Here is a 24798-nt window from a genome sequence, read left to right as displayed (position 1 = left end):
GGTGGCTTACTTTCGGTGGGATGTCTTATTTTTTTATTACCAGTACGGTTTTTATGGCTGGCTTACTTTATGACTACATATTAAAAAAGGGGAAACAAGGTGTATGTATATATGTATATGTATAGGCTATATATAAGATAAGATAAGATATCTTTATTGTCATTGTCCCCTTGCGGGAACAATGAAATTACTCGGTTGCTACATCCACTCAGATAAAGCAAAGACATGGGGTAAGTTCTTCTTGTTTTTAGTTTATTTGTCCATATAACCCAAATACCTTAATGAATTAAAAATGTTGGCCATAGTGAGTTTTGTAATGTGGATTAGATTCTTCATGGTAGTTAGCCTTTTAAGGCTAAAAGGTAGTGTTTGCCTGTTGCTTTAAATGAATATCACACTTCGATCTTGAAGATGAGGAAGCTTGCATATAATCTACATTTCACTATTTTTCCATAACTGGTCTGCATTGTGGCTTCTGTTCTCTTTTGTTTCAGGCTGGTTCCAAAGCTGTTCTATAACTGTGACCAAGGGCAAGCTGATCCAGTAGTAGCAGTGGCAAGGGACCAAAGTAGTGTCTATCTAAAGCTGCTAATGCATGAAACTCAGCCTGCTTCTCATTTTGCAGTAAGCACTATCACCAGGTAGAGTTACACTTTATCGTCTCATTGCTTGGCAAGAAAACTATGTTCAGTCAAATTCCTGCATAACCAGCTGGACCCCATTTCTTTACAGCATTCAAAACAGTTTTCACTTCGCCCTCAATAGCAGCTTCTCTTACTTTTGATCAAGGATATTTGTGCAATAGTGTCTCATTGTTGCAAGGCGGTTGCTCATGGTAAATTGGCAGTAATAAGGACTTGTTTTACACTGCATCCTAAGGCTTGACGGTGTTGTTACGGAAACAAGTTACAGTCCAATGCCAAGATGTTACACCAAGATTATATATATATATTTGATATATCTCAATATAATTGATATATCTCAATAATAAATAAAAGATGCACGTTTAGCTGTTAACAATACTGAAACAGTTAATCCATTAATATATCAATTTCTGCAATTTGGGTTAACCATTCTCTAATTGAGCAAGCTTCCTAGTTGGTGTTAAATTTTGGTTTGTATTTTTACCCTGAGAGTATATTTGAGAAAGGGATTGCCAACCTGTTGCCCGTGGTTTAAAAAAATATTATAAAAATATTTTTGGGATATTTTGGTGGCAAGGGGAATGCTAGGACTCGCTGTGTGTGTCTGTTTGAGAGAGATGCACTTGAGCAGAGAAAGAGGGAGGTGTGGGGGGTATATTTGAGGGAAGAAGGGGAGGAATGTATGTATGTGTGGTCTGTGAGAGGGGGAGAGGTATAAGTTTGTGTGTGTGATCTGTGAGAGGGATGTTATTTATTTATACCCCACCTTTTTCCTTGATGGGATTCGTGGCAGCTTGTAGATTAAAACAAGAACCGCTAAAAACAGAGAAACCAATCATGAAAATCCAATTAAACACACATACCATATATAAATATTTTAAAAACATGCAGGCAACAAAGCAGTCAATTCCCCAAAGCCTGTTGGAACAAGAAAGTCTTCACCTGCTGGTGGAAGGACAGCAAGAAGGGATCCAGACCAGCTTCTCCAGGAAAAGAGTTCCTGCGTGGATAGGAAATAAGCATGCCTATGAGGCTGGTGGGACAGAGAGAAGGGCCTCCCCCATAGATCTCAGAGCCTGAGCAAGTTCCTGTGAAGGAATACAGTCTTTCAGATAGCAAGAAACCAAGCCACATAGGGTTTTATAGATCATCTATCGATCTATCGTCGGGCAGTTTGAATCTGCATGACAGGGTGAGCTCCCATTGCTCTGTCCCAGCTCCTACTACACCAGTGCAAGTGCAAGTAGTAAATAGGTACCACTGTGGCGGGAAGGTAAACGGCATTTCCATGTGCTCTGGTTTCCGTCACGGTGTCCCTTTGCGTCAGAAGCGGTTTAGTCCTGCTGGCCACATGACCCGGAAAGCTGTCTGTGGACAAACGGCGGCTCCCTGGCCTGAAAAGCGAGATGAGCATCATACCCCATAGTCGCCTTTGACTGGATTTAGCTGTCCAAGGGTCCTTTACTTTTACCTTTACCTAGATAATAACCATCACTTTGAATTGTGTTAGGAAACAGACTATAACCTATAACCTGCACTTGGTCTGTGATCTGTATGTGGCAAGTGTGGACTGGACAAGGATGGATAAGAAATTGCAGATTAATCTCTTTTGGAAACTTGGTCTCTCAGTTGTGTACCCTAATTATTGAGGGAATAAATACAGTTTCTAGATGGTGAGCAAGACTGAACAAATGAATATATTCAAAAGGGCATTCTTCCCTATGGTCATCTGGAGGGGGGTGGTGGGGACAACAGTATTACAGTATTACTATTTTTGTAAGTAGTTGCATGAGCAAACCAGCAGCTATATATATAGCACCCGAGAAAAGGAAGAAATAAAAATATGGCATAAATGTCACCATTCCTGCTTTTCATACTGTGTAATGGATAGCATTTCCTATGGTGGATCTTGTTGGTAGCTTCGACAAGATTCACCATAGTGAGTCTGACCAAATAGTGAGTCTCACCAAACTGCGGGAGGCAGTGGAAGACAGGAGTGCCTGGCATGCTCTGTTCCATGGGGTCACGAGGAGTCGGACACGACTAAACTTCTAAACAACAACATGGTGGATCTAGAATGCCACTTCAGAATCCTTGTCTGGTTCAGTCCTCTAGAACAGGCATCCCCAAACATCCCCAGATGTTTTGGCCTACAACTCCCATGATCCCTAGCTAACAGGACCAGTCTTCGGGGAAGATGGGAATTGTAGTCCAAAACATCAGGAGACCCGAAGTTTGGGGATGCCTGTTCTAGAACAACCTTGCCCAATCTTGTGTCTTCTAGCTGTTGTTGGACTCCAATCCCTTGTCTGTGCTAGCTGAGGCTGATGCAAGTTATAGTCTGGAGTCTATATAGTCACTTTTTTAAAAAGGGTAATATTCAAAGAACAACCCTGGGAATATACATCAGGCAGACCTCACATGGGACGGTGAAGATCACAAATTATATTCAATTCCTCCCTCATTCAACAAGGTACTATTCAACTTTTAAAGGAAAAAGTAACACCTATTTATTGCTTTTGTTTTAGAACGTACAGAGGATATAATATATTACCAAGTCCAACAGATGTCACAATGGAAAATAACCTTTCTAGAGTTATTTCTGCAGTTTCCCATGCCTTGACAACATCATCAACAAGATCTCTAACAGTGAGTTTGTCCAGAAGTTTACCAGCTGAGTTTTTAAATATATTCAGATATTTTTTACTTCTTCTGTGTATAAAGCATTGATATTTCAAGCGCCCATGATGGAGGCTAAGGGTGGGGATGCTGTGTCATGCTTCATATTTCCCCATGTTATTGATAGAAATGTATTTTCTGTTTTGGTATTTTAGTTTGGTTGTTGTGAAGCTTTGTGTCTTCTGTCCACATCATTTCCAGTCTGCACCTGGAGCGGAGGATGGCACTGCAGGTATGTTTCTTCCTCCTCTACACAAGCTTCTAGAGCTCATGTTTACAAAAACAGTATCGCGATACAGTCTTATTCGCTTATTTGCCATTGAACCCTAATGAGAATGAAATTTCAATATTAGCGTGATAGGCTGTCATATTGAGGTCTAGAAAGTCAGATAATTTAAAAAGATGGTTTATCTTAATAAGTATAAAGGTGTGAGAAACAAGAACTTTTTCCAGTGAAGAGGACTATGTAGTATTCGAGTATAAGGTGGAATAATTTTCTTTTCAGAAGTTAACAGCTTACTTTCTGTGTGATTCTTAGTTCCTTACTGCTCTCATCAAAGGCATGAAAACCTGCTAGAGAGAGCGGATCAGAAATGTTAATTTTAGTTTTTTGTTGGGATTTTTAAAATATTCTGAGTAGATAACAGATGTCTATGCAAAGAATGGGGAAACTATGTCCCTCGCTCCAGATGTTGGTCTCGAACTCATATCCGCCCCAGTCACTATGACTAGAAATGATGGGAGTTGTAGTCCAACAATATCCAGAGGGGAACAAGTTCCCCATCCCTGGTCTGTATCTTTCTTTCTCTGTGCCTGTTGCCTTATGGGGATTATACTTGCTGATGGTGGATCCTTTCTCTGCCATGAATACTTCACCAATAGAAGTCTGCATCATCTTCAATTTCTGTGCCATGTTTTAAATTGTCAATGTCAAAATTTAGATATTCAAAAGTGACAATTGCCTTTAAGCTACCAGTATTTGATAGTAAATACTTTCATTTTTCTTTGTTGTCAACAACAACAACAAAACTTGGTTAATTAGTAACACTGTTATAAAGAATTATCCAACAGGTGGTGCTGTGGTTAAACCACTGAGCCTAGGGCTTGCTGATCAGAAGGTCGGCGGTTCGAATCCCTGTGACGGGGTGAGCTCCCGTTGCTTGGTCCCAGCTCCTGCCAACCTAGCAGTTCGAAAGCATGTCAAAATGCAAGTAGATAAATAGGAACCGCTACAGCGGGAAGGTAAACGGTGTTTCCATGTGCTGCTCTGGTTTGCCAGAAGCGGCTTTGTCATGCTGGCCACATGACCTGGAAGCTATACGCCGGCTCCCTCGGCCAATAATGCGAGATGAGCACGCAACCCCAGAGTCGGTCACAACTGGACCTAATGGTCAGGGGTCCCTTTACCTTTTACTTTCATTTTTCTTTGTTGTCAACAACAACAAAACTTGGTTAATTAGTAACACTGTTATAAAGAATTATCCAACAATTTAAGAGATGTTGCTTTCTTTTTGCCCCAAAACTCAATACCCTTTTGTAAAAGGACTGGCACAGGCCAGAGGGTAAGAGGGTCCTTAAAATATACTGGATTAAGACTGCGTCCTTACTTTTCATTAACTCCTTTTTTATTTCCTTGGGCAAGGGGGGGGGCTCTTCCTTCACTGTTGCTAGGAGGATAAAGGCACGTATTGCTCTCACCTATGAGGCTCAGCATCCATCCACCCTCTTACAGATTACTGCACACTTAAGAGGACAACCTCAGTCGTCCTATTCACAAACGCTAGCATTTTAATCAGACGACCTTCACACTTTGAATGTTTTCCTTGGTTTTATAGAATGTGCTCACCTTGTTTTAAGACAGATGCTTTCTGTTTTTCAGATCTTCCCAAAGATCATCTTAGCTTCAGCACCTCACATCGTGAGGATGTATCCCATGCCAATCAGAGACAGGAATGTTGATAATTTACCATGAATGGGCCTTCTAGATTAGCATAGAGATATATCGACAGCCACATTCCTTCCTTCCCTCCCTCCCTCCTTTTATGGTTGTCTCTCCTCTCTTTCAGGTCCACACTCTTACGTGGAGTCAAATTGTAGTCAGTCCCAGATAGGCTGATGAAGGAGTGGGGGGGGGGTGTCTGCTTCTTGCCTCTCTCTCTCTCAGACTGCAAACTAGAATAGCAATTCCAGATACAGTCTAGTCCAGGGGTCAGCAAACTTTTTCAGCAGGGGGCCTGTCAACTGTCCCTGAGACCTTGTGGAGGGCCAGACTATATATATATTTCGGGGGGGGAATGAAGAAATTCCTGTGTCCCACAAATAACCCAGAGATGCATTTTAAATAAAAGCACACATTCAACTCCTGTAAAAACACCAGGCAGGCCCCACAAATAACCCAGAGATGCATTTTAAATAAAAGGGCACATTCTACTCATGTAAAACATGTTGATTCCCTGACCATCCACAGGCAATTAGGCCGGATCTGGCCCCCAGGCCTTAGTTTGCCTACTCATGGTCTAGTCCTCTGTGTGTGCATGTGTTGGATCCCTCTGGAACAAAGCTGCTGTTGAAACCTTGGAAGATAGTCAGTTTATTTAATGATTGATGCCAGCTTTTCAGAGTAGTTGATCTTGCCTGGAAGCCCCAGATGAAGGCCAAAGAACTACCCAGAGATAGGAGCATAACCTGGTTGGAACGTCATACTATCTACCAGGCCCCATTGGACTTCTTGGACTTAGTTGGAGATGTGTATTTCCATCTTTAGCCTTTGCTGTCTTTAGTTCAGTTCCCCAAATGCTAAAGAATAAGGTTGCTAGATGGTTCAATTCATAATTTTACACAAACTAACTTGCGTTGCACCCGTAATTGCATTGCTTCAGGCCAGGGAACACTACAGACCACTATGGAAACTTGCTAAAAGTATGAGGCAGGGGCATCCTCAATATTTTATTTGCATTTTTGTGCTAACTTTTATATTTTATTATGCATTATCGTGTATATTGCCTTTTGTGGAAACTGACTGTTCATAATTCAACTTCCAGTTTTACTCTACTGGGTTCTACTACCGAAGACTCTCAAAAGAGTAGCACTATTGGTATGGCTGGTTTGGTTCTGTCCCTGCTTTCATCCGCTTGGTTCCCACTAGATCTTTCTGCACACCAAGATGCTTTAATACTGGCTGGAAACCTGCTTGCAGGTAGGAAGAAAGTTCAGCAATGATGATTTAATCTTAATCAACAGTTTATGGCTGTCACTCAGGTTCTCTCTTCTCATTCTTTCCTTTTCCATGCACTGGTAGCATCTTATTTGGGCTGTTGCAATGTTTCGTGTAGGAAAGTGCCTTGAAGACTGTTCAGAAACTATTGTTTGCCAGAATACGGTAGTGTGATTATAACCTGAGACCAGATATAGAAAACATTCCATTTTTGCAGTGAATATACTAGTTACACGGTTGGCGCTGTGGTCTAAACCACAGAGCCTAGGGCTTGCTGATCGGAAGGTCGGCGGTTGCTCGGTCCCAGCTCCTGCCAACCTAGCAGTTCGAAAGCACATCAAAGCGCAAGTAGATAAATAGGTACCACTCCGGCGGGAAGGTAAACGCCGTTTCCGTGTGCTGCTCTGGTTTTGCCAGAAGTGGCTTAGTCATACTGGCTGCATGACTCGGGGAAACTGGCTGTGGACAACCATTGGCTCCCTCGGCCAGTAAAGTGAGATGAACGCCGCAACTCCAGAGTCGTTCACGGCTGGACTTAACTGCCAGGGGTTCTTTATTTTAATACTAGTTACAGGTCCATTTCCAAGCACAATTAAAAGTGTTTTTTAAACACATATATTTTAATTTTCTTTCTTCAATAAATGAAGCATTCAGATAACATCCTGCGTTTTACAACATATGCTTCAGTGGAGGTCTTTGGGGAGTAAGGTGCCCTGGGTGACACTACCCTAATTTCATTGATCATTGGTAGGGACAAATAATTATATTAAAATGTAAAGGTGGCACTATTTATACCTTATTCCTAGCTCCCACCCCACCTCTTGTGCCCACCAGCCTTGCTTAAAACGCCAGGTGGGGTACATAGTAAGATCTAACTCATCTGTGATTTGAAGCTGCCTTATACTGAGTCAGACAATTGGTCTGTTTTACTCAGTATTGTCTACACTGACTGGCAGCAGCTCTCCAGAGTTTTCTGTCAGGATCTCTCCCTGCTGTACCTGGAGATCTGGTGATTGAATGTAGAACTTTCTGCATGCAAGGCATGTGTTCTACCCCTGAGCTACAGTCCTTCCCCTAAAAAGTGGAAGGCTTTTACTCATTTATCAACCATGTGTTTTATACACGCCCACACACACCATGTGTGATGATAGGTAGATAGATAGATACATACATAGAGTGAACTCTGGTAAGGAACATTTACCTAATTCATATTCCAGACTTCTTTAATATATAATTAACTTAAGGAATTTGCTGCTTGTTATGATTTCAGCTAGTGCTTCAAAATCTTTGAAAAACCCCTGGACTAATGAAGAGGATGCTAATACTGGTGGGGCTAAACAGGAGGAGCCTTGGCCAGCTCTAGCAGACAGAACTCTTGTCATTTTGGTAGAGCAGATTTTTTCCCATTTGCTGAAGGTCGTTAATATTTGTGCTCATGTAATGGATGATGTTGTTCCTGGTTCAACAATAAAGGTATGGCTTTGTTTTTTAGTAACAATATACTTAAGCAGCAATAGTAGTATATGCTTTCCCCATTTCGTTAGGAATAACTGAAGTGTCACAAAGTAGTGCCGTTAAATAAACTCCAGTGTTGTCACTCAGCCATCCAGAGCCAAATTTGGAGGGCTGGGAGTGGTGAGAGAGCAAGGAAAACTCCCATCAGATGTCGCTGTTTATGGCATTGTAGTTGCTCTCAGTTTGTTTATGGTTTATTCATAATTAAAATAAATAGTTCAGTTAGATGCAGAAAAAGTGTTTTATCTGTCCTTTATAAAAGAATTTGATAAAATTAGGCTCTAAGGTTTTTAAAAATGTATCTAAAATGTAATGATTTGCAGTTTATACCCTTTATATGCTAAAATGGTTAATGCTAAGAAGACTGCAGATTGGCATGTTCCTTGTTTTCCTGCAGCCTTTTTTTTACTAAGCATAGTTGTGTTTCTGTTTTTTTTAACTGATACTTTTTTTTAAAGGCAACTTTACCATCTCTAACAAATCCACCTTCTCTGAGTCCAATTCGGCGCAAGGGAAAAGAGAAAGATGTTGCTGAACAGACATCCGTACCAATGAGCCCTAAAAAGAATAGTGAAAACAGCCCAGGTGGGTAGGATGAGTCTGTCAAGCTATGCATAGCATAGCCAATTAATGTTTTGTATTTTCCAATTCAGTTCACACTCCCCCCCCCAGCATTGCCCTGTTTCTGCTTATATAGTACAGTACAAATATAAACTTAGTTGGTCTTTAAGGTGCTACTGAAGGAATTTTTTTATTTTGCTTCGACTCAGACCAACACGGCTACCTACCTGTAAATAGTACAGTACAGTATTTGGAAACTGCGCATCTTTTTGATGAGTTTTCTGACAAAGCCGTTTCTTTCTAATCTTGCAATTGTTTTATAGTCAGAATAACGGGTCCACATGAAGCTGGCTTGTTTATTAGCTTTTTCATAGCAGCTCTAAGATGGTTAAATATAAAGGCCAGGTTTGCAAGTCACATTGCACTCATGTTGGTGAGTGTAGAAAGGTCTGCAGAGTGCAAAAGAGAGGAAGGAGAAGCCCCTTACACAAACAGACACCTGCTCACACCATGTTGGATCTCTCCTGGCTTGGTTTGCACAGAATATGCACAGAATATGCACAGAATATGCTTACTGTGAGAGGGGAGTTTTTTTGTTTTTATTTTATTATGTGTTTTGTTTTCTCATTTTGTATTTTTCTGTTGTGAACTGCCATGAGATTTTTGGATGAAGGGCAGTATGCAAATTGAATTAATAATATTTTAAAAACAGGAGCATAGGGAAAAGGCGAAATAAAATTTATCACAGACTCATAATAATACTACAAACCCATAGCAGTTTCAGATTTCAGTGGGATAAGGAAGGGTTAACTGGGTTGGGTAATGATCATTTCAGTTCTCCAACTGCTGGACCAAATACAGCCAAAATCTGTACTTGAAAGAACCCTGTGGTTTGCAGAAGTGCAACTAAGGGGGGAACTAAAGAACAGAATCCCCCCAAAAAAACATTCCTGAGAAGAGCATGCAAATCCCACTTAGAATCATAGAATTGTAAAGTTGGAAGGGACCCCAAATGTCATCTAGTCCAACCCTCTGCAATGCAGGAATCTCTACTGAGGCATCTATGACAGATGGCCATCCAACCTCTGCTTAGAAGCCTCCAAGAAAGGAGAGTCTGTAAAGTGAAGTAATTTGTTGCAGTCCTGCTCTCCAGAGCAGGAGAAAACCAGCTTGCTCCATCTTCCATGGGACAGCCCTTTAGATATTTGAAGTGCATATATATTTAATCCACAAAGTGATTACACAGAGAATCGCTGTCATCTCTGGAGGTCAGTTCTAAGAGTTTAACACTAATAGAATTTTTTTTTTCATTAACAAGCTCCCAGGCAAACAGATGCTTCAGGTCCTGTTCCAACAAGCAAATCGTCAACACTGGGTAACTTCTATCATCTCCCTTCATATCTCAAGCTGTATGATGTTTTGAAAGCTACCCATGCTAACTATAAGGTACTATCTCCCCCTGCACTTAAATCTATCTTCAAAACATGCATGCTCTGATGTTACCGAGTTAATTCATATTGTAAATTGTATTTTCTTAGGGTTCCAAGTCATAGCTTAGCAGCAAGCATTAGAGAAGTGTATTTTTGCTTCATTTCTTGAGCCCAGTTGCTGCATAAAAACAACATACAGAATACCTAAATGAAGCGCATTAAATTTAATCCACAAAATTAAATGAAGCATCCCACTCCTTTTTCTTTCTGCTTGGAAAGGTTTCAGTTCCTTAATTTTTTGTAGTAGGTTCCATTTTTGATAGCAGTCCTGTGCCCGCCTATTAGTAGTCTGTTGATAAGTAGTTTGATGAGGTGTATTATTAGATAACTTATTGCAAGGGTTTTACAAACTTGCTAAATGGTTATTATGCTCTCAACTTCTTCTTCTTCTTCTTCTTCTTCTTCTTCTTCTTCTTCTTCTTCTTCTTCTTCTTCTTCTTCATTTTGTATCGGTGGATAAGGTTACACTGGATCTCCAGAACAACAATGAAAAGTTTGGTGGATTTCTGCGGTCTGCTTTGGATGTCCTCTCTCAGATTTTAGAGCTTGCCACTCTTCAAGATGTTGGAAAAGTGGGTTAATTAATTACTTGTAATGCTTTTTAATGACTGTGTCACTTCATCAACTAGAGAAACAAGTCTTAATTGTTTTACAAGTTATCCTCATACTGGATGTGATGGTATATTTTGTTAAGTAATTCCTGTCCCTATTGGTTGGTATCGGAAGTTGGCTTTAAAGATTTGGACTCCTATCCTGAGAACCCCTTCAGTCCATGCCAAGATTTTTTGACATTTCTTTCTACTTTCAAATTCTCAAAAGTGCCTTCACAAGCAGCCTATCAGACTCTTATAAGAATGAAATGAGTCAGAAGTCTCAGCGTACATGCAAAGCTTGTCAGGTAGTTTAACGGGCCATGATTTTTGACAGAATCTAGGAGTGTGTGTGCACCCGTACACCACAATGATGTCAGTTGAACTTAAGTATATGTAAACAAACCTACGATTTGCTCGTTGTTGGATCTGCCTATTCTATTTGGGGATCAATGTGTCCCCTGTTTCCAGACACAGCCCTTGTGTGTTGTATGATAAGCCATCCTTGAAACTCTGGAGAGGTTCCTTAGCAGTCTCCAGAGCAGTTGGAGGAGGTGCTATTAAAGTAGGGGTGCAAATGAAAAATAGCACTGCTTTCCATTTCTGAATCATAGGAACAAAGGAAGCTGCTTTTATACCAGGGGTAGAGAGTCTCTAGCCCGGGCCCCAAATTTAACTAGCCATGACTCAAAACAATTTGGCCTGTATGTATGTGATATCTGTTGTGGGGCAAGTAGAGACACAGATGGATTGGCTGCACAACTGCATTCCTCATGGGGAACTCGGATTGCACAGCCAGTCCCTGCAGAAAGCAGAGTTGAAGTCAATGCTCATCAGCTGCTGGATGTTGCATTTAACCCTCCTGAATGGGCTGTGAGACTTGAGTTTCCCCATTGGGAAGCTGATCATGCAGTCAGTCCCTGCAGAAAGCACCTTTCCCAGCCCCACATCAGTGCTTTGTGCTTAGGAAGTACAGGGCAAGGGATTTTGATAGCTGCGTGAAATAGCTGGGCGGCCAATGGACAGGTAAGTTGGCCTGCAGGGGGTGGGGACAGGTGACAATCTGGTTTGTTGGCCCAAAAGGTTCCCTGCTTTATATTGAGTCACACCATTGATCCAACTACCTCACTGTTGTCTGCAGTGACTAGTAGCTCTCCAGGATTTCAGATGGGTTTCTCCTATCCCCTGCAATTGACTAGGGCCCCTTCTATATGCAAAACAGATATTCTACCACTGTCCTTACAGATATCCTCAGATTTTAGGTATGCTTCGCTCAGTATATGCCATCACAATGATATGTTTAAAATACACAATCTTGAAGGACTATTTACAAGTGTTTTCACTGGGACTTCCGGTGAAGGTGCCCTAGCGAGTGGATCAGGTTGAAAGAGCTCCGATAACAGCGGAGCGAAAAACTGCAGTTAGTGGGAGAACGGGGGGTGTTTGGCGCCCGAAATCCCCCCCGCATAGAAAGGCAGAGGTACGGGGCCCCTGCTGAGATAACAAAAGCGGCGTAGAGTGGCGGAACTCTGCCGCGGCACCCCAAAAAAGGTGAAAGCGGCGGAGAGGAGCCAGACGCGACTTCGGCGGTAAGAGCAGCGATCGCTACAAAGTAACTGCAGACGCGGCGCCCCAGAGATCCACCTAGCAAGCACCAGAGCTCTTCGGCTGAAGGAAAAACAGGAAATTCCGACCCGTGAGTTGGAGGAGAACATTTTAAAAGGGCTATAATTACTGCACGGGTCGGGGGGAAGAGTCGAAGGAACTTTTTTAATGTGTCGCTAGAGACTTGCGATCGATAGCCCTGCGGATTGCTGTTAAAATTGTGCTTCAGACCATGGACTGATTACAGGGGGTAACAGAAGAGCGAGGAAATACATAATATAAAAGGAATAACCTCCAAATAACTGAGCTAAGAACTTTGTTTTAACTTGTTTCAAAATGGAGACTTGGAGGAGTGCCAGGCTCTGCTAAAAAGACTTTCTTTGAGCAGAGAAGAGGAGGGGGAAGAACGGAGAGAAAGAGGAGGAGGAGAGGGGGAAAAGCGAAAGCGACGTGACAACTCACACGGCTTGCACAGCTAGGATTACAGTATTGAGAGGCGTGGGAGGGAGCGCTGTGACCTGAACTGTTGGCAAGCTGCCATAAAAGAATAAAGATCTGTGTCGGTGGAGAGCTCCCCCCCCACTCTTGTCGCTGATCCCTTTTGAAGCAGACTGAAGCAAAGAGAATGATTTTCTAAAGGTGGGAGAGGGGACTCCCAAGGAAGAGAATAAAGGGGAATCTGTCAAACTAAGGGACTTAAACTAACAGAAAGCATTTGAGAGATAGACTTATAGGAAGGTGATTGTACAGCAGAGCATGCCTTTGAAAAAATATAAAGAACAGCAAGGGTCTGCGACAACAATGGCAGGAAGTCAACAAAGGAGACAATCAATGACTATACCAGGTGACAACGATGCTCTGTCGGACATAAAGGAGCTTATAACGGAAATGAATAAGTCTATAAATGAGAAATTAGACGCTGTAGAATACAATCTCCAATCTAAAATTGAAGGAAATTCTAAAATGATCGCAGATCTGACTGGCCAAATGAAGGAACTGCATGGGAAAAACAAAGAGCTGGATAAAGCTGTTAAGGACTTGAGTGTTAAAATGAACAAACAGGAGGAAGCCATAAAGAAAGTGACAATGGAAAACAAAGAAATGAAGGCCGCAAGAGAAAAAGACGAAGAAGAGAAAAAGAGAAAGAAGATACAGGAGGACTTAGCGGACCAAATTGCGCTTCTGGAGATGAAGCAAAAAGAACTGCATTTGAGGATGAGAGGCGTACCGGAGACTGCGGGTGAACAAGTAGAAGAGAAGATAATTAAAGGACTGGCTGAATGGCTGCAAGTGAAGGAGGAGGACTTAGCAATGGACATTGAGAAAGTTTACAGAATAAGAATTGATAGAGCAAAGAATATTAAGGGGCCAGGAGACTGCATGTTAATTTTGAATTCCATATTTCTGAAAGATAAAATCTTCCAAAAGAAAAAACAGGAAAATCTAACCATAGAAGGAAGGACAATAGCCATATTTAGGGAGATACCTAGAAGGTTCAGAATGAAAAGACAGGCTTACAAAGACCTGACAGAGGCCCTAACAAAGCAGGGTATTTGGTTTGCTTGGGAGTATCCCGAGGGGCTCACCTTTGTATTTAAAGGTAGAAAAAGAACATTCAGATCGGTGGGAGAAGCGGAGAGATTCTGTAATAGAAATAGGAAAGAGCTCTTTAAGGAAGGGGAGGAAGGGGGAGACGAACTTGAATGATTGAATGGGAGATTAGTAAAAATAGTCTGAACTGATAATCTGATCTGTTGAATTTTCTTTTTTGTAAGTTTAGGTGAACAAGTAACCCTGAGAGTAATAGCAGAAGTGCCAAACTGGATCATAACCTCTTCTTTTGAAAAATTTATTTTACCTTGTATTAAAGCTGTTTCGAGAGAGTAATCTGCCTATGTAGAAATATTTTTTAGAAATTTTTTTTTGTGTGAAGTTTAATAAAGTAATGGATCTTAATATTGTTTCTTGGAATACCAATGGGTTAAATAATAAGTGTAAACGTAACAAGATAGAACGCATATTGAAAAAGAATAATTGGAATGTTATTGCACTCCAAGAAACCCATATTTCTAAAAAACACGAGAGAGTATTAGTCAATAAAAGATTAGGAACGGAATTTTTTTCATGCAATAAGAAAAAGAAAAAGGGGGTAGTAATCTATGTCAAACAAAATATCAAATCGGAGAAATTATTCCAGGATGAGGAGGGAAGGATGGTGGGAGTGAGACTAACTATCCCAGATAAGAATGTAGTAGTGATAAATATCTACGCGCCAAATGGTTGTAAAAAAGATTTCTTTAAAAAATTGGGAGAAAAGATGGGAGAGTATATTTTGGATGAGGAAATAATCTTATTAGGAGATTTTAACGGGGTAATACAACCTGAGTTAGACAGATCAAATAAAAGGGAAAGGAAAAAGGATAGAGGGAAGTTACCAGAAAATTTTCTAAATTTGATTAAGAATTATGAATTTGTAGATATCTGGAGGAGGGATAACCCGACTGAGAAGAAATTTACTTATTTTTCCCATGCCAAAAAATCAGCATCTAGAATTGATATGATTTGGCTAACACCTGGCTTAATTCAGAAAGCAAATAAATGCGCAATAATGATTAAATCAATAACCGACCATAACCCAATTATGACAAAAATCAAAGGGAAAAATATGAAATTTAATAGGTGGAGGATGGATGAGAGGATTTTAAACGATGAGGCATTTGTAAAAAAAATGAAAGAATTGTTAAAAGAATTCTATAAAAATAATATTTCAGAAGAAGTAGATATAACAACAGTATGGGATGCGGGGAAGGCCTTTGTTAGGGGATTATATATCCAACAAAAGAGCAGAATAAAAAGAGAAAGAGAGAAAAATATAGAAGAGATAAAGAAAGAAATTGGTAAGAAAGAGGAAGAATTAGTGGATGATCCAAATAATAAAGAGTTGGGGATGAGAATTAAAATATTACAGAAGGAGCTCTCTGCATTGATAGGCCAGGAAATAGAAAACAAGATAAAATGGGCTAAACAAAGAAATTTTGAGTGGGGAGATAAGATGGGGAAATTATTAGGATGGAAATTAAGAAAGATCCAAAAGGAAAGGATAGTTAGTGGGATTATGGACGGTGAAGTAAGGTTAACAAAAATAGAAGATATTCAAAAATGCTTTATTAAATATTATAAAAAATTATATGATAAAGGCAGGATAAATGAAGAAAAATTAAATAATTATTTCAGGGAAAGGAGGAGAGAAATAATCACGGAGGAAGAAAGAGAAGCACTTAATAACCCTGTGACTTTACAGGAAATACATGATGCTATTAACAAAGCTAAATTAGGCAAGTCTCCTGGGACAGATGGCATATCAAGCCAGCATTATAAAATCTTTAAAGAAGAATTAGGAGGGGTATATCAAAAATTGGTGAATGGTATTTTAGAAGGAGGCTCGGTGCCAAGGACGTGGCAGGAGGCATATGTGACTTTGATTCCGAAAGATGAGGAGGAATTTAAGCAGGTAGGAAATTTCAGGCCGATCTCTCTTCTTAATACAGATTACAAAATTTATGCGGATATCTTGGCTAGTAGATTAAAAAAGATTTTGATCAGAATCATAGGGAAGAATCAACAAGGATTTTTACCAGGAAGAATGATGTCTAGAAATATAAGAATCCTTTTGGATCTGATAGAATACCTAGACTGGACCCCGGGGGAAAAAGCGGGCTTTGTCTTCCTTGATATCGAAAAAGCCTTTGACTCATTATGTTGGACGTTTATGAAGAAATCGCTAGAGACATATGGCATAAATGGGAGATTTTTTGAAGGAATCAATTCGATATATAGTAAACAATTTGCAAAGTTAATTTTAAACGGGGAGGTGTTGGAGGAATTTGAGATAGGAAGAGGAACAAGGCAGGGGTGTCCCCTCTCCCCGTTGCTGTTTGTCCTGTCAATTGAGTTCCTGTTAACAGATATCAAGGAAGACAAAGAAATTAAAGGAATTAAAGTCAAAGGGAAAGAATATAAGATCAGCGCTTTCGCTGATGATATGTTGGTAATGGTAGAAGATCCAGAGGAAACGATTAAAGGCCTGAGGGAAGTTCTAAAAAATTTTGAGGAGATATCGGGGCTTAGAATCAATGGGGAAAAAACTAAGGTGATGGTCAAAAATATAAAGGGAAATGAATTGGATAATTTGGAGAAATCTTTAGGATGGGAGATAGTAAAAAAATTTAAATATTTGGGCATTATAATTGGCGTAAATAATATAAATTTATTTGAAAATAATTATGGAAGAGTTTGGAAGGAGATTAAAAAGGATATTGACCGATGGAAAGATTTGAAACTCTCATTCTCAGGAAGAATTGCGGCAATTAAAATGTCAATACTCCCAAAGATGTTATTCTTATTTCAGATGCTGCCCATAGTAGGTAAAAAGGAAATCTTCGATAATTGGAGGAAGGATTTAAGTAATTTCATTTGGATGGGGGAAAAACCAAGGATACAGTATAAATTGCTTACGGATATTAAAGAAAGAGGGGGTTGGGGGGTTCCAGATCTTAGGCTTTACCATGCATCTGCCTGCCTTTGCTGGCTCAAGGAATGGTTTGTATTGGAAGATGAGGAAATATTGACTGTGGAGGGATTTAGAAATACATCTGGATGGCACACTTACCTGTTTCAGGGAGAGGGAAATAAATTTAAACAATTTTCAGATCATGTTTTAAAGAAAACCTTATTTAAAAATTGGTTGGAGTTCAGGAATCTATTGGAACCTCAAACCCCGTGGTGGGCTTCCCCACTAGAAATGACAGCAGTGGGAGGGAAAATCCAAAAGAGAAATTGTCTAACTTATCAAGATGTATTAGAAAAGAAAGGAGACCAATTAATATTGAAATCATATGAGCAGATTAGGTCAAATTGTGCTAGTTGGCTACAATATATCCAAGTTCAAAGCCTTTTTAAGGAGCATAAAGTCAAAGGGTTCCCTAAAGGGAAATCCAAGATTCAGGAATTAATAATTGACAATAAGACCAAATTATTATCCAAAGTTTATAAATATCTTTTGGAATGGGAACTAAAAGATGAGGAAATAAAGTGTGTTATGACTAAATGGGCACAGGATCTGGGCAAACCAATCTATAAAGTACAATGGGAATATCTGTTGAAGAGAACAATGAAATTCACGGCCTGCGAAGGAATCAAAGAAAATATGCTGAAAATGCTTTATCGTTGGCACCTTACTCCGGATAAGATTGCCAAAATATATAAAAATGCTGATAAAAATTGTTGGAAGTGCAGTAACAGAATAGGTGATTATATGCATTGCTGGTGGGGTTGTATAAAAATTAAAAAATTTTGGGGGGATGTCTATGAGGAATTAAAAAAAATAGTGAAAGTTACTTTTAAAAGAAAACCGGAATACTTTTTATTAAGTCTGCTCCCAGAAAACCTTCCTAAGGATAGAAGAGATATTTTTCTTTATGGATGTGCAGCAGCACGATTATTGATAGGTCAGAATTGGAAAAAAGAAGAGGCACCAGGGGTAGCAGAATGGCAGATAAAATTAGTCGAATTTATGAATCTGGATAAAATGACTGCCGTAATAAGAAATGTATCGAAACAGAAATTGATTAAAAAGTGGGAATATGTGGAAGAATATTTTAGGAAGAAGAATATCCAAACTGAGTTAAGGGTCTGTTTAAGTTAGAGGAGAATAGGGGTTTTTTGTTAAAAGAATCAAGTGAAAAGGAAAGGGAATTATATTAATATGATATAAATGGAGAAATGACAACGCAAGAATATAGTGAATAGGAGAAATAAGCGACACGTTAAGAGTTGGGAAGTGGTTTTATTTTTATATTTGTTGTATGGATTCTGTGCACATATAATTTTACTGTACTTGTTTTTAAAAATGATTCAATAAAGTTTACTTTTTAAATTAAAAAAAAAATACAAGTGTTTTCACTGATCCACTTGCTGAGGTACCATTACAGAATTACAATTACTTTATAAACACCCATAATACTCTGGGAGCCATGTCAGTATTATCACTGATAACAATATTTCGTCTTTGTTTTCTGTTCCTTAAATTAATTTAATAGTTCAGTATAATAAAATTAATGTTACAATACCAAGCTCCTCATATCATGTGATTATTGTATATACATATATATATAGAGAGAGAAAGCACAGCATCTTTATAAACTGGCTAAACTGCAACTTTTTGAAATTTCCCTGTTTATAGTATGTTGAAGAAATTTTGGGTTATCTGAAATCCTGTTTCAACAGAGAACCAATGATGGCAACTGTATGTGTGCAGCAGGTAAAAAGGAAAAAAAGTTGTTTTCTTTCAATATTGTTAACCTTGTCTGCATTTGCCTAATTTTAGACTTGATTTCCCATTTCCCCCCTAGTTGCTAAAGACGTTGTTTGGCACCAACTTGGCGTCACAATACGATTGCTTGTCTTCAAATCCTAGCAGATCCCAAGGCAAAGCCCAGCGCCTAGGCTCTTCAAACTTGAGGCCCGGTCTTTATCATTATTGCTTCATGGCTCCTTACACACATTTTACACAGGCACTTGCTGACGCTAGCTTAAGGAATATGATGCAGGCTGAACAAGAACATGATACTTCTGGGTAAGAGCAACTTTTATCCTTTTATTTCAATAATATTCCTTTATTTACATTATATCTCTCTATCTATCTGCCCACCCACCCACCCACCCACACTGTCCTTGTAATGCATAGATGAAGAGAAGCAGGATATAATACACATTTTACTGCAGTCCTATGCATGCGTACTAAAAAATAAGTGCCACTGTGTTCAGTGGAGCTTATTCCCAGATAATTGTTAATAGGATGACTGTTACAGTGCAATCCTATAGTTATTTACTCAGAAGTAAGACCTCTTCAGTAGGACTTACTGCCATGCAAGGGACATCAGTGGCACTGTGGCCTAAACCACCAGGCCTCTTGGGCTTGCCTATCCTAAGTTCAGAAGTCTTGCAGCCCAGGAAGTTGAAACAATTCACATTAGCCAGCATGTGGGCATGCAAGGAAGGTCACACATGAGCTGCGATCCCAAGTTTCTGAGGACGCGGTCTCTACTCTTCTTTCCATGGGTTCATAAGATTCAGCAACAGGGGTTTAGATTTACTGTTTAAAGTTCTAAGTAGACCACACCAGCTGGAGCCCTCTGAAAACAGAAATACATTTTTTATGACACCCATAAATAAAGCTGATATTTTAACGCCAGGAGCAGGAGGAAGGAATAAGGCGGCAAACCCAAGCAGGTCACCTGTTAAATTATTTGTGTATTTACTGCACTTGTGGTGCTCCTCTTGTGTTGCAGTATGAACCTCTTCAGCCTAACCATAGGCCTTCTTGAAATTAGATCAGTTAACAACAACAACAACAACAACAACAAATAATAATAATAATAATAATAATAATAATAATAATAATAATAATAATAATAATTGAATATACCGACCTTCCTCCAAAGATTACAGGGTGGTTTCCACTACTCTCTGCAACAATATAGGTATTCTAAAATAAATATGCACTAATAATAAGTATTAATATTTGTTTTCTATAGGTGGTTTGATATATTGCAAAAAGTTTCTACCCAACTGAAAGCTGGCATGTCAAGTGCAGTGAAGAATCGTGCTGACAAGGTACGAGCAGAAATACATTTCTAAAACTGCTGCTTGTTCAGTTTGCAGTGGTTTCCTTTGGCACAGACACAGAGTGCTTTACCCCCCCCCAAAAAAAAGTAGGACTCAACTTTCATTATTAGAGCTCAATTGAGGGAGGAATGTTTTGCAATCCAAACCTGTGAACCCACACCAGTCCCTGCTTTATTAAAAAATCATGGAAGACTTGCCTATAAAGAAATGAGGTCGACGTTTTCCATTCTAGTTTGACCTAAGTGTTTCTAAAACCTTTCAGTCCCAAACCCTTTGCCAGCTTTTCACAAAACAGATTTATTGGAAGTATTGGAACTGGGCCCATGATCATGACAGGAAACGTTTTGTCACTTTAGGTTGACAATTAAATGCAATATTTTCACACTGGGATCCAGTTTAATTCCTGCATTTCCCCTTTTCCGTAGAATATTATTCATAATCACATTCGTTTGTTTGAGCCCCTTGTCATCAAAGCATTAAAACAGTATACCACAACAACATCTGTACAGCTACAGAGGCAAGTTTTGGATCTTCTTGCACAACTGGTTCAGCTGCGGGTTAACTATTGTCTTCTCGACTCCGATCAGGTATGTCCTTTAGTTTCACTTATGTGGAATTGATAAAAGAGGAGTGTGTTCTTACTCAAATTGACATAATGTATGATTATAGACAAATAAGCTTGACTTATTACTTCAGTGGAGAAGATGTAATTTGTGTTAAAAAAAAATCATGTCCTTATTTTCTGAAACCTAATATTTTACTCTCGTTCTTGGTTTGGCTGGCTGCCACTTCACCTCCTTTGAAATAAAGCATTGCTGCGGATTCTGCTATTGGATATGCTGTATATATTAAATATGGTGGAAGCTTTTACTCAAAGACATATTCATTACATAACTTCAGGATCCTGCAGGGTGTTGAAAATGGCCTGTGTACTACTAGAATAGTGAGGGAAATATTTGCATTCCTACTTATTCCAGAGGGCCGTCTCCTTTCCCGAAAAGTGTTTTGGCTGCTCTGTTCTCATAGGCACATGTGTGGAAGGAGTAGGCAGGGTCAAACAGGGGTGCTGTGTTCCTACCACTTCAATTGTTCTTCTTAGACAGAAGACGCCTGCTTCTTGGGAGAAAAGCAATGACAAACCTAGACAGCATCTTAAAAAGCAGAGACATCACCTTGCCTACAAAGGTCCATATAGTTAAAGCTATGGTTTTCCCAGTAGTGATGTATGGAAGTGACAGCTGGACCATAAAGAAGGCTGGTCGCTGAAGAATTGATGCTTTTGAATTATGGTGCTGGAGGAGACTCTTGAGAGTCCCATGGACTGCAAGAAGATCAAACCTATCCATTCTGAAGGAAATCAGCCCTGAGTGCTCCCTGGAAGGACAGATCGTGAAGCTGAGGCTCCAATACTTTGGCCACCTCATGAGAAGAGAAGAATCCTTGGAAAAGACCTTGATGTTGGGAAAGATTGAGGGCACTAGGAGAAGGGGACGACAGAGGACGAGATGGTTGGACAGTGTTCTCGAAGCTACGAACATGAGTTTGACCAAACTGCGGGAGGCAGTGCAAGACAGGAGTGCCTGGCGTGCTATGGTTCATGGGGTCACGAAGAGTCGGACACGACTAAACGACTAAACAACAACAACACTCTCTCCCTTCCCACCCCGACTCCTGACCATGTATACTTCTAATGGAGGAAACTGTTTCCTTGCCAATTCTGGACTAGAAAACCAGGAAGCTTCTTCCCCTAAATGGTGTCAGAAGTGACCCTGTCTTCATACCATGAGGATGTGCAGAGAAACTGACCACTGCATTGGCATAACAAGGGAACTTTATAGTAAATTTAGAAACACATTTGGCAACTGGAATGTTGGTCACTACAAAAATTGTTCATTTTCTTTTTAACATACAGGCACTGACCATTTTGCACACATTCAAAAAAAGTACAACCACCGCCACACGAGTCTGATTGGGAGGGGGGGAGGTTTAGGAACAAGCCCCATGTACTATTTGTGCAATAGTATGTACAGTATGTGGAATAATATGAACAACCAATCAATAACCTTTATTAGGCACAACAGACCCGACAATTTCAGAACAGACATTATAGATAAAATATGTAAATTATCAATTCAATGATGTAAAAAAATTTTTACACACACACACGCATACATATACATATACATAAACATATATTAATTGAAACAATATATCAATCCCCTAATCCTCTTTATAGTGGCTTAGTCTTTCTGCATGGACTGAGCATAAAATCTCTGCCACTATTAAAGTGATTTTATCGTTACTGTCCGATAATAATATTTGAATAGGTGGTAACGTAGAGGTTGATGTATCCATTTGTAAAGCATTTAACAATCTCCTTCTAGCATTAGTGCTGTAATTACAGGAGAAGAAGATATGGTCTAATGTCTCAAGTTCATTCTTATGAACAACAAGAGGTTGTTTTAAAAAGTCTGATCAGATGTTTAATCCCAATGCACATTAAGTGTTTTGTCTTTTTAAACTTTTGGTGGGGCATAAATTAATGCAGATTTTTTTGTTTGTTTGCAGGTTTTCATTGGGTTTGTGCTAAAGCAGTTTGAATACATTGAAGTGGGACAGTTCAGGTATAAATCAAGTCTCATACAGACTTCTGGAATTATATGTATAAACAATTGAATGCAAGTCCAATTTTTAAATGATTTTCATTTTTCCAAAAATTGCTTCCTCGTGGCAATTGGGGGTAGATGGGAAATTACATCCCTATTGTGAAGACACCCCCCTTGCTGCACCATAGCAGTTGTGTCGCTAAATGGGGAGCATTGGCGCAGATCCCCTCCCCATTCAAGCAAGGGTAATGCCACTTAATTTGCTTTCAGTGGTGCTGACATGTCATCAGATTTGGGTATGTGGGGTCATTATGTCATTGCAATATATGATCAATAATTGGCTGAGATCATGCAATGGGAGAAGAAAATGGCATCAAAAGGACAGCAAAAACAGTGGTTGTCTTTTTCATTTTTTAAATGGGATGTCATCCTCCCACAACCAAGAAAGAAATTAGATCATGGGGACGATCCTCTCTTACTGCTCTGCATTTAGGAATATTTAAATTATAGAGTTATTAGGCATAAGATTCTTTTGTCAGTAGCTGAATCTAGTTCTCAGCTGTTTTGAGCCTCCAAAGTGAGTGGCCCTCCTCCTTATGGAAGTTTCAGAAGTTTCTCTTGCTTTTTCTCTCTCTAGGGAATCAGAAGCAATTATTCCTAGTATCTTTTTCTTCCTGGTATTGTTGTCTTATGAGCGCTACCACTCCAAACAGATAATTGGAATTCCTAAAATTATTCAGCTCTGTGATGGGATAATGGCCAGTGGAAGGAAAGCCGTTACGCATGGTAATTAAAGAGTAAAGTTTCATAACTAATGTTCAGTATATCAAGTGCTAAAAAGTTGTAAGGGTTTTGTGGCATTGAATTCGAGAATTATTCCAATCATTATAAAAATTTGCAGGAGAGTCTATGTGCTTTCTTTACATCCTGCCTTTTCTTCCTTTTAATAAGGGAATTTGTGCAAGAAACCTTTCTGTACCAGTTGTTGACCTATTCAAGAAATACTCTTCTATTGGGAAGAATATTTTTTGTTACTGTAACTGTTAGCTAGGTTCTTTGCCATCTGGGTGTTTGCTGAACCGTAAGCTTTTGTGTCTTGTACTAAGCAGAGATAAAAGGCTTGGCTTCTGAATCCTTCCCCCTACTCCTGGCCTTAAAATACAAGTGTCATTTAAAAAAACACACATTAAAGATACATTAGTCCTAAGGTTTGACAGCAGAACGTCTCTTGTTAAGAGTTTATATCTTTGAGTTCTGTTACATTTTAATTAAATATTGATATTGTAATTTTTTTTGTAGCAATACCAGCTCTGCAGCCCATTGTTCATGATCTGTTTATATTAAGAGGAGCAAACAAAGCTGATGCTGGGAAAGAACTGGAGACACAAAAAGAAGTGGTTGTCTCAATGTTGTTGAGACTTATCCAGTACCATCAGGTAAATTGTGTAGGCATGCTTGCAGGCTACTTAGTATGTCCATTTTTGTTTAGAATAGTTTGGGTTGAAGGTCTTGAATTCCATGTTGTGTTCGGCAAAGAGAACTGAAAGGAATAGTTTTCTAATGATATAAAGGAATGTGGCGTGTTCTGAGATCTGAGATTTTATTTATCTTCAGGTACTGGAGATGTTCATCCTAGTATTGCAGCAGTGTCACAGAGAGAATGAAGACAAATGGAAAAGATTATCCCGACAGATAGCAGACATCATTCTCCCAATGTTGGCAAAACAGCAGGTTAAAACTATCAGTTACCTAAACTAATATATGTTTATATGTTCCACTATTTGTTTGCAATATGTGTGTTTCAACTTCCAGTAGGCTTGTTAAGTGTGCCGCAGCTAAAACAACAGGCAAACTTGTAGCATCTTAAAGACTAACAAATTTATGATGATGAATTAAAATTCAGGAGTTTTTACTGCAGTCTCCTTTTGAAGTTCCTTTGTTCAAGGATAGTCAGCTTAAGGTCAATTAATAAATTAAGTTCAAATAAATAAATAACCCTGGGATCATGAAATATTTCTCTGCTGGTTTTTATGTATTGTCTTTATTGATGTCAGGCTTGTGCCCATTTGAGGGCTGGCAACCTGGCAGCTTTTGATGTGGAAGTGGCAGTTCCAGCCACCTAATCCCTCCTTTGGTGGGTGTCCCAGGGTCAGATGGGGAGGGTGCAGGTTTGTTGTTCAAGATGCAGCTGTGGCTCCACAAGTGGGA

The 24798-nt window shown here is 39.5% G+C and overlaps 1 protein-coding gene across 4 annotated transcripts in view; it reads left to right on the top strand.

The window, feature by feature from the left end:
* Positions 1 to 24798, top strand: part of HTT (huntingtin) — a 102290-nt gene that overhangs the window by 35582 nt on the left and 41910 nt on the right. For all 4 annotated transcript variants that reach the window (XM_060279043.2, XM_088657752.1, XM_060279042.2 and 1 more), the window contains 16 exons: positions 495 to 641; positions 3173 to 3293; positions 3479 to 3555; positions 6365 to 6519; positions 7808 to 8010; positions 8511 to 8637; positions 9932 to 10059; positions 10565 to 10675; positions 18540 to 18617; positions 18709 to 18932; positions 19894 to 19972; positions 20410 to 20571; positions 22553 to 22608; positions 23228 to 23376; positions 23890 to 24026; positions 24205 to 24321. In XM_060279043.2, coding sequence (XP_060135026.2) covers positions 495 to 641; positions 3173 to 3293; positions 3479 to 3555; positions 6365 to 6519; positions 7808 to 8010; positions 8511 to 8637; positions 9932 to 10059; positions 10565 to 10675; positions 18540 to 18617; positions 18709 to 18932; positions 19894 to 19972; positions 20410 to 20571; positions 22553 to 22608; positions 23228 to 23376; positions 23890 to 24026; positions 24205 to 24321 — 2071 coding nt within the window. The remainder of the gene's footprint in view (positions 1 to 494; positions 642 to 3172; positions 3294 to 3478; positions 3556 to 6364; positions 6520 to 7807; positions 8011 to 8510; positions 8638 to 9931; positions 10060 to 10564; positions 10676 to 18539; positions 18618 to 18708; positions 18933 to 19893; positions 19973 to 20409; positions 20572 to 22552; positions 22609 to 23227; positions 23377 to 23889; positions 24027 to 24204; positions 24322 to 24798) is intronic.

The sequence above is a fragment of the Zootoca vivipara genome, chromosome Z1 (genome assembly GCF_965207765.1).
Source record: "Zootoca vivipara chromosome Z1, rZooViv2.hap1.1, whole genome shotgun sequence".
Taxonomy (NCBI): domain Eukaryota; kingdom Metazoa; phylum Chordata; class Lepidosauria; order Squamata; family Lacertidae; genus Zootoca; species Zootoca vivipara.
Note: the sequence above shows the minus strand (reverse complement) of the source record. Positions and strands in the feature narration are given on the sequence as shown.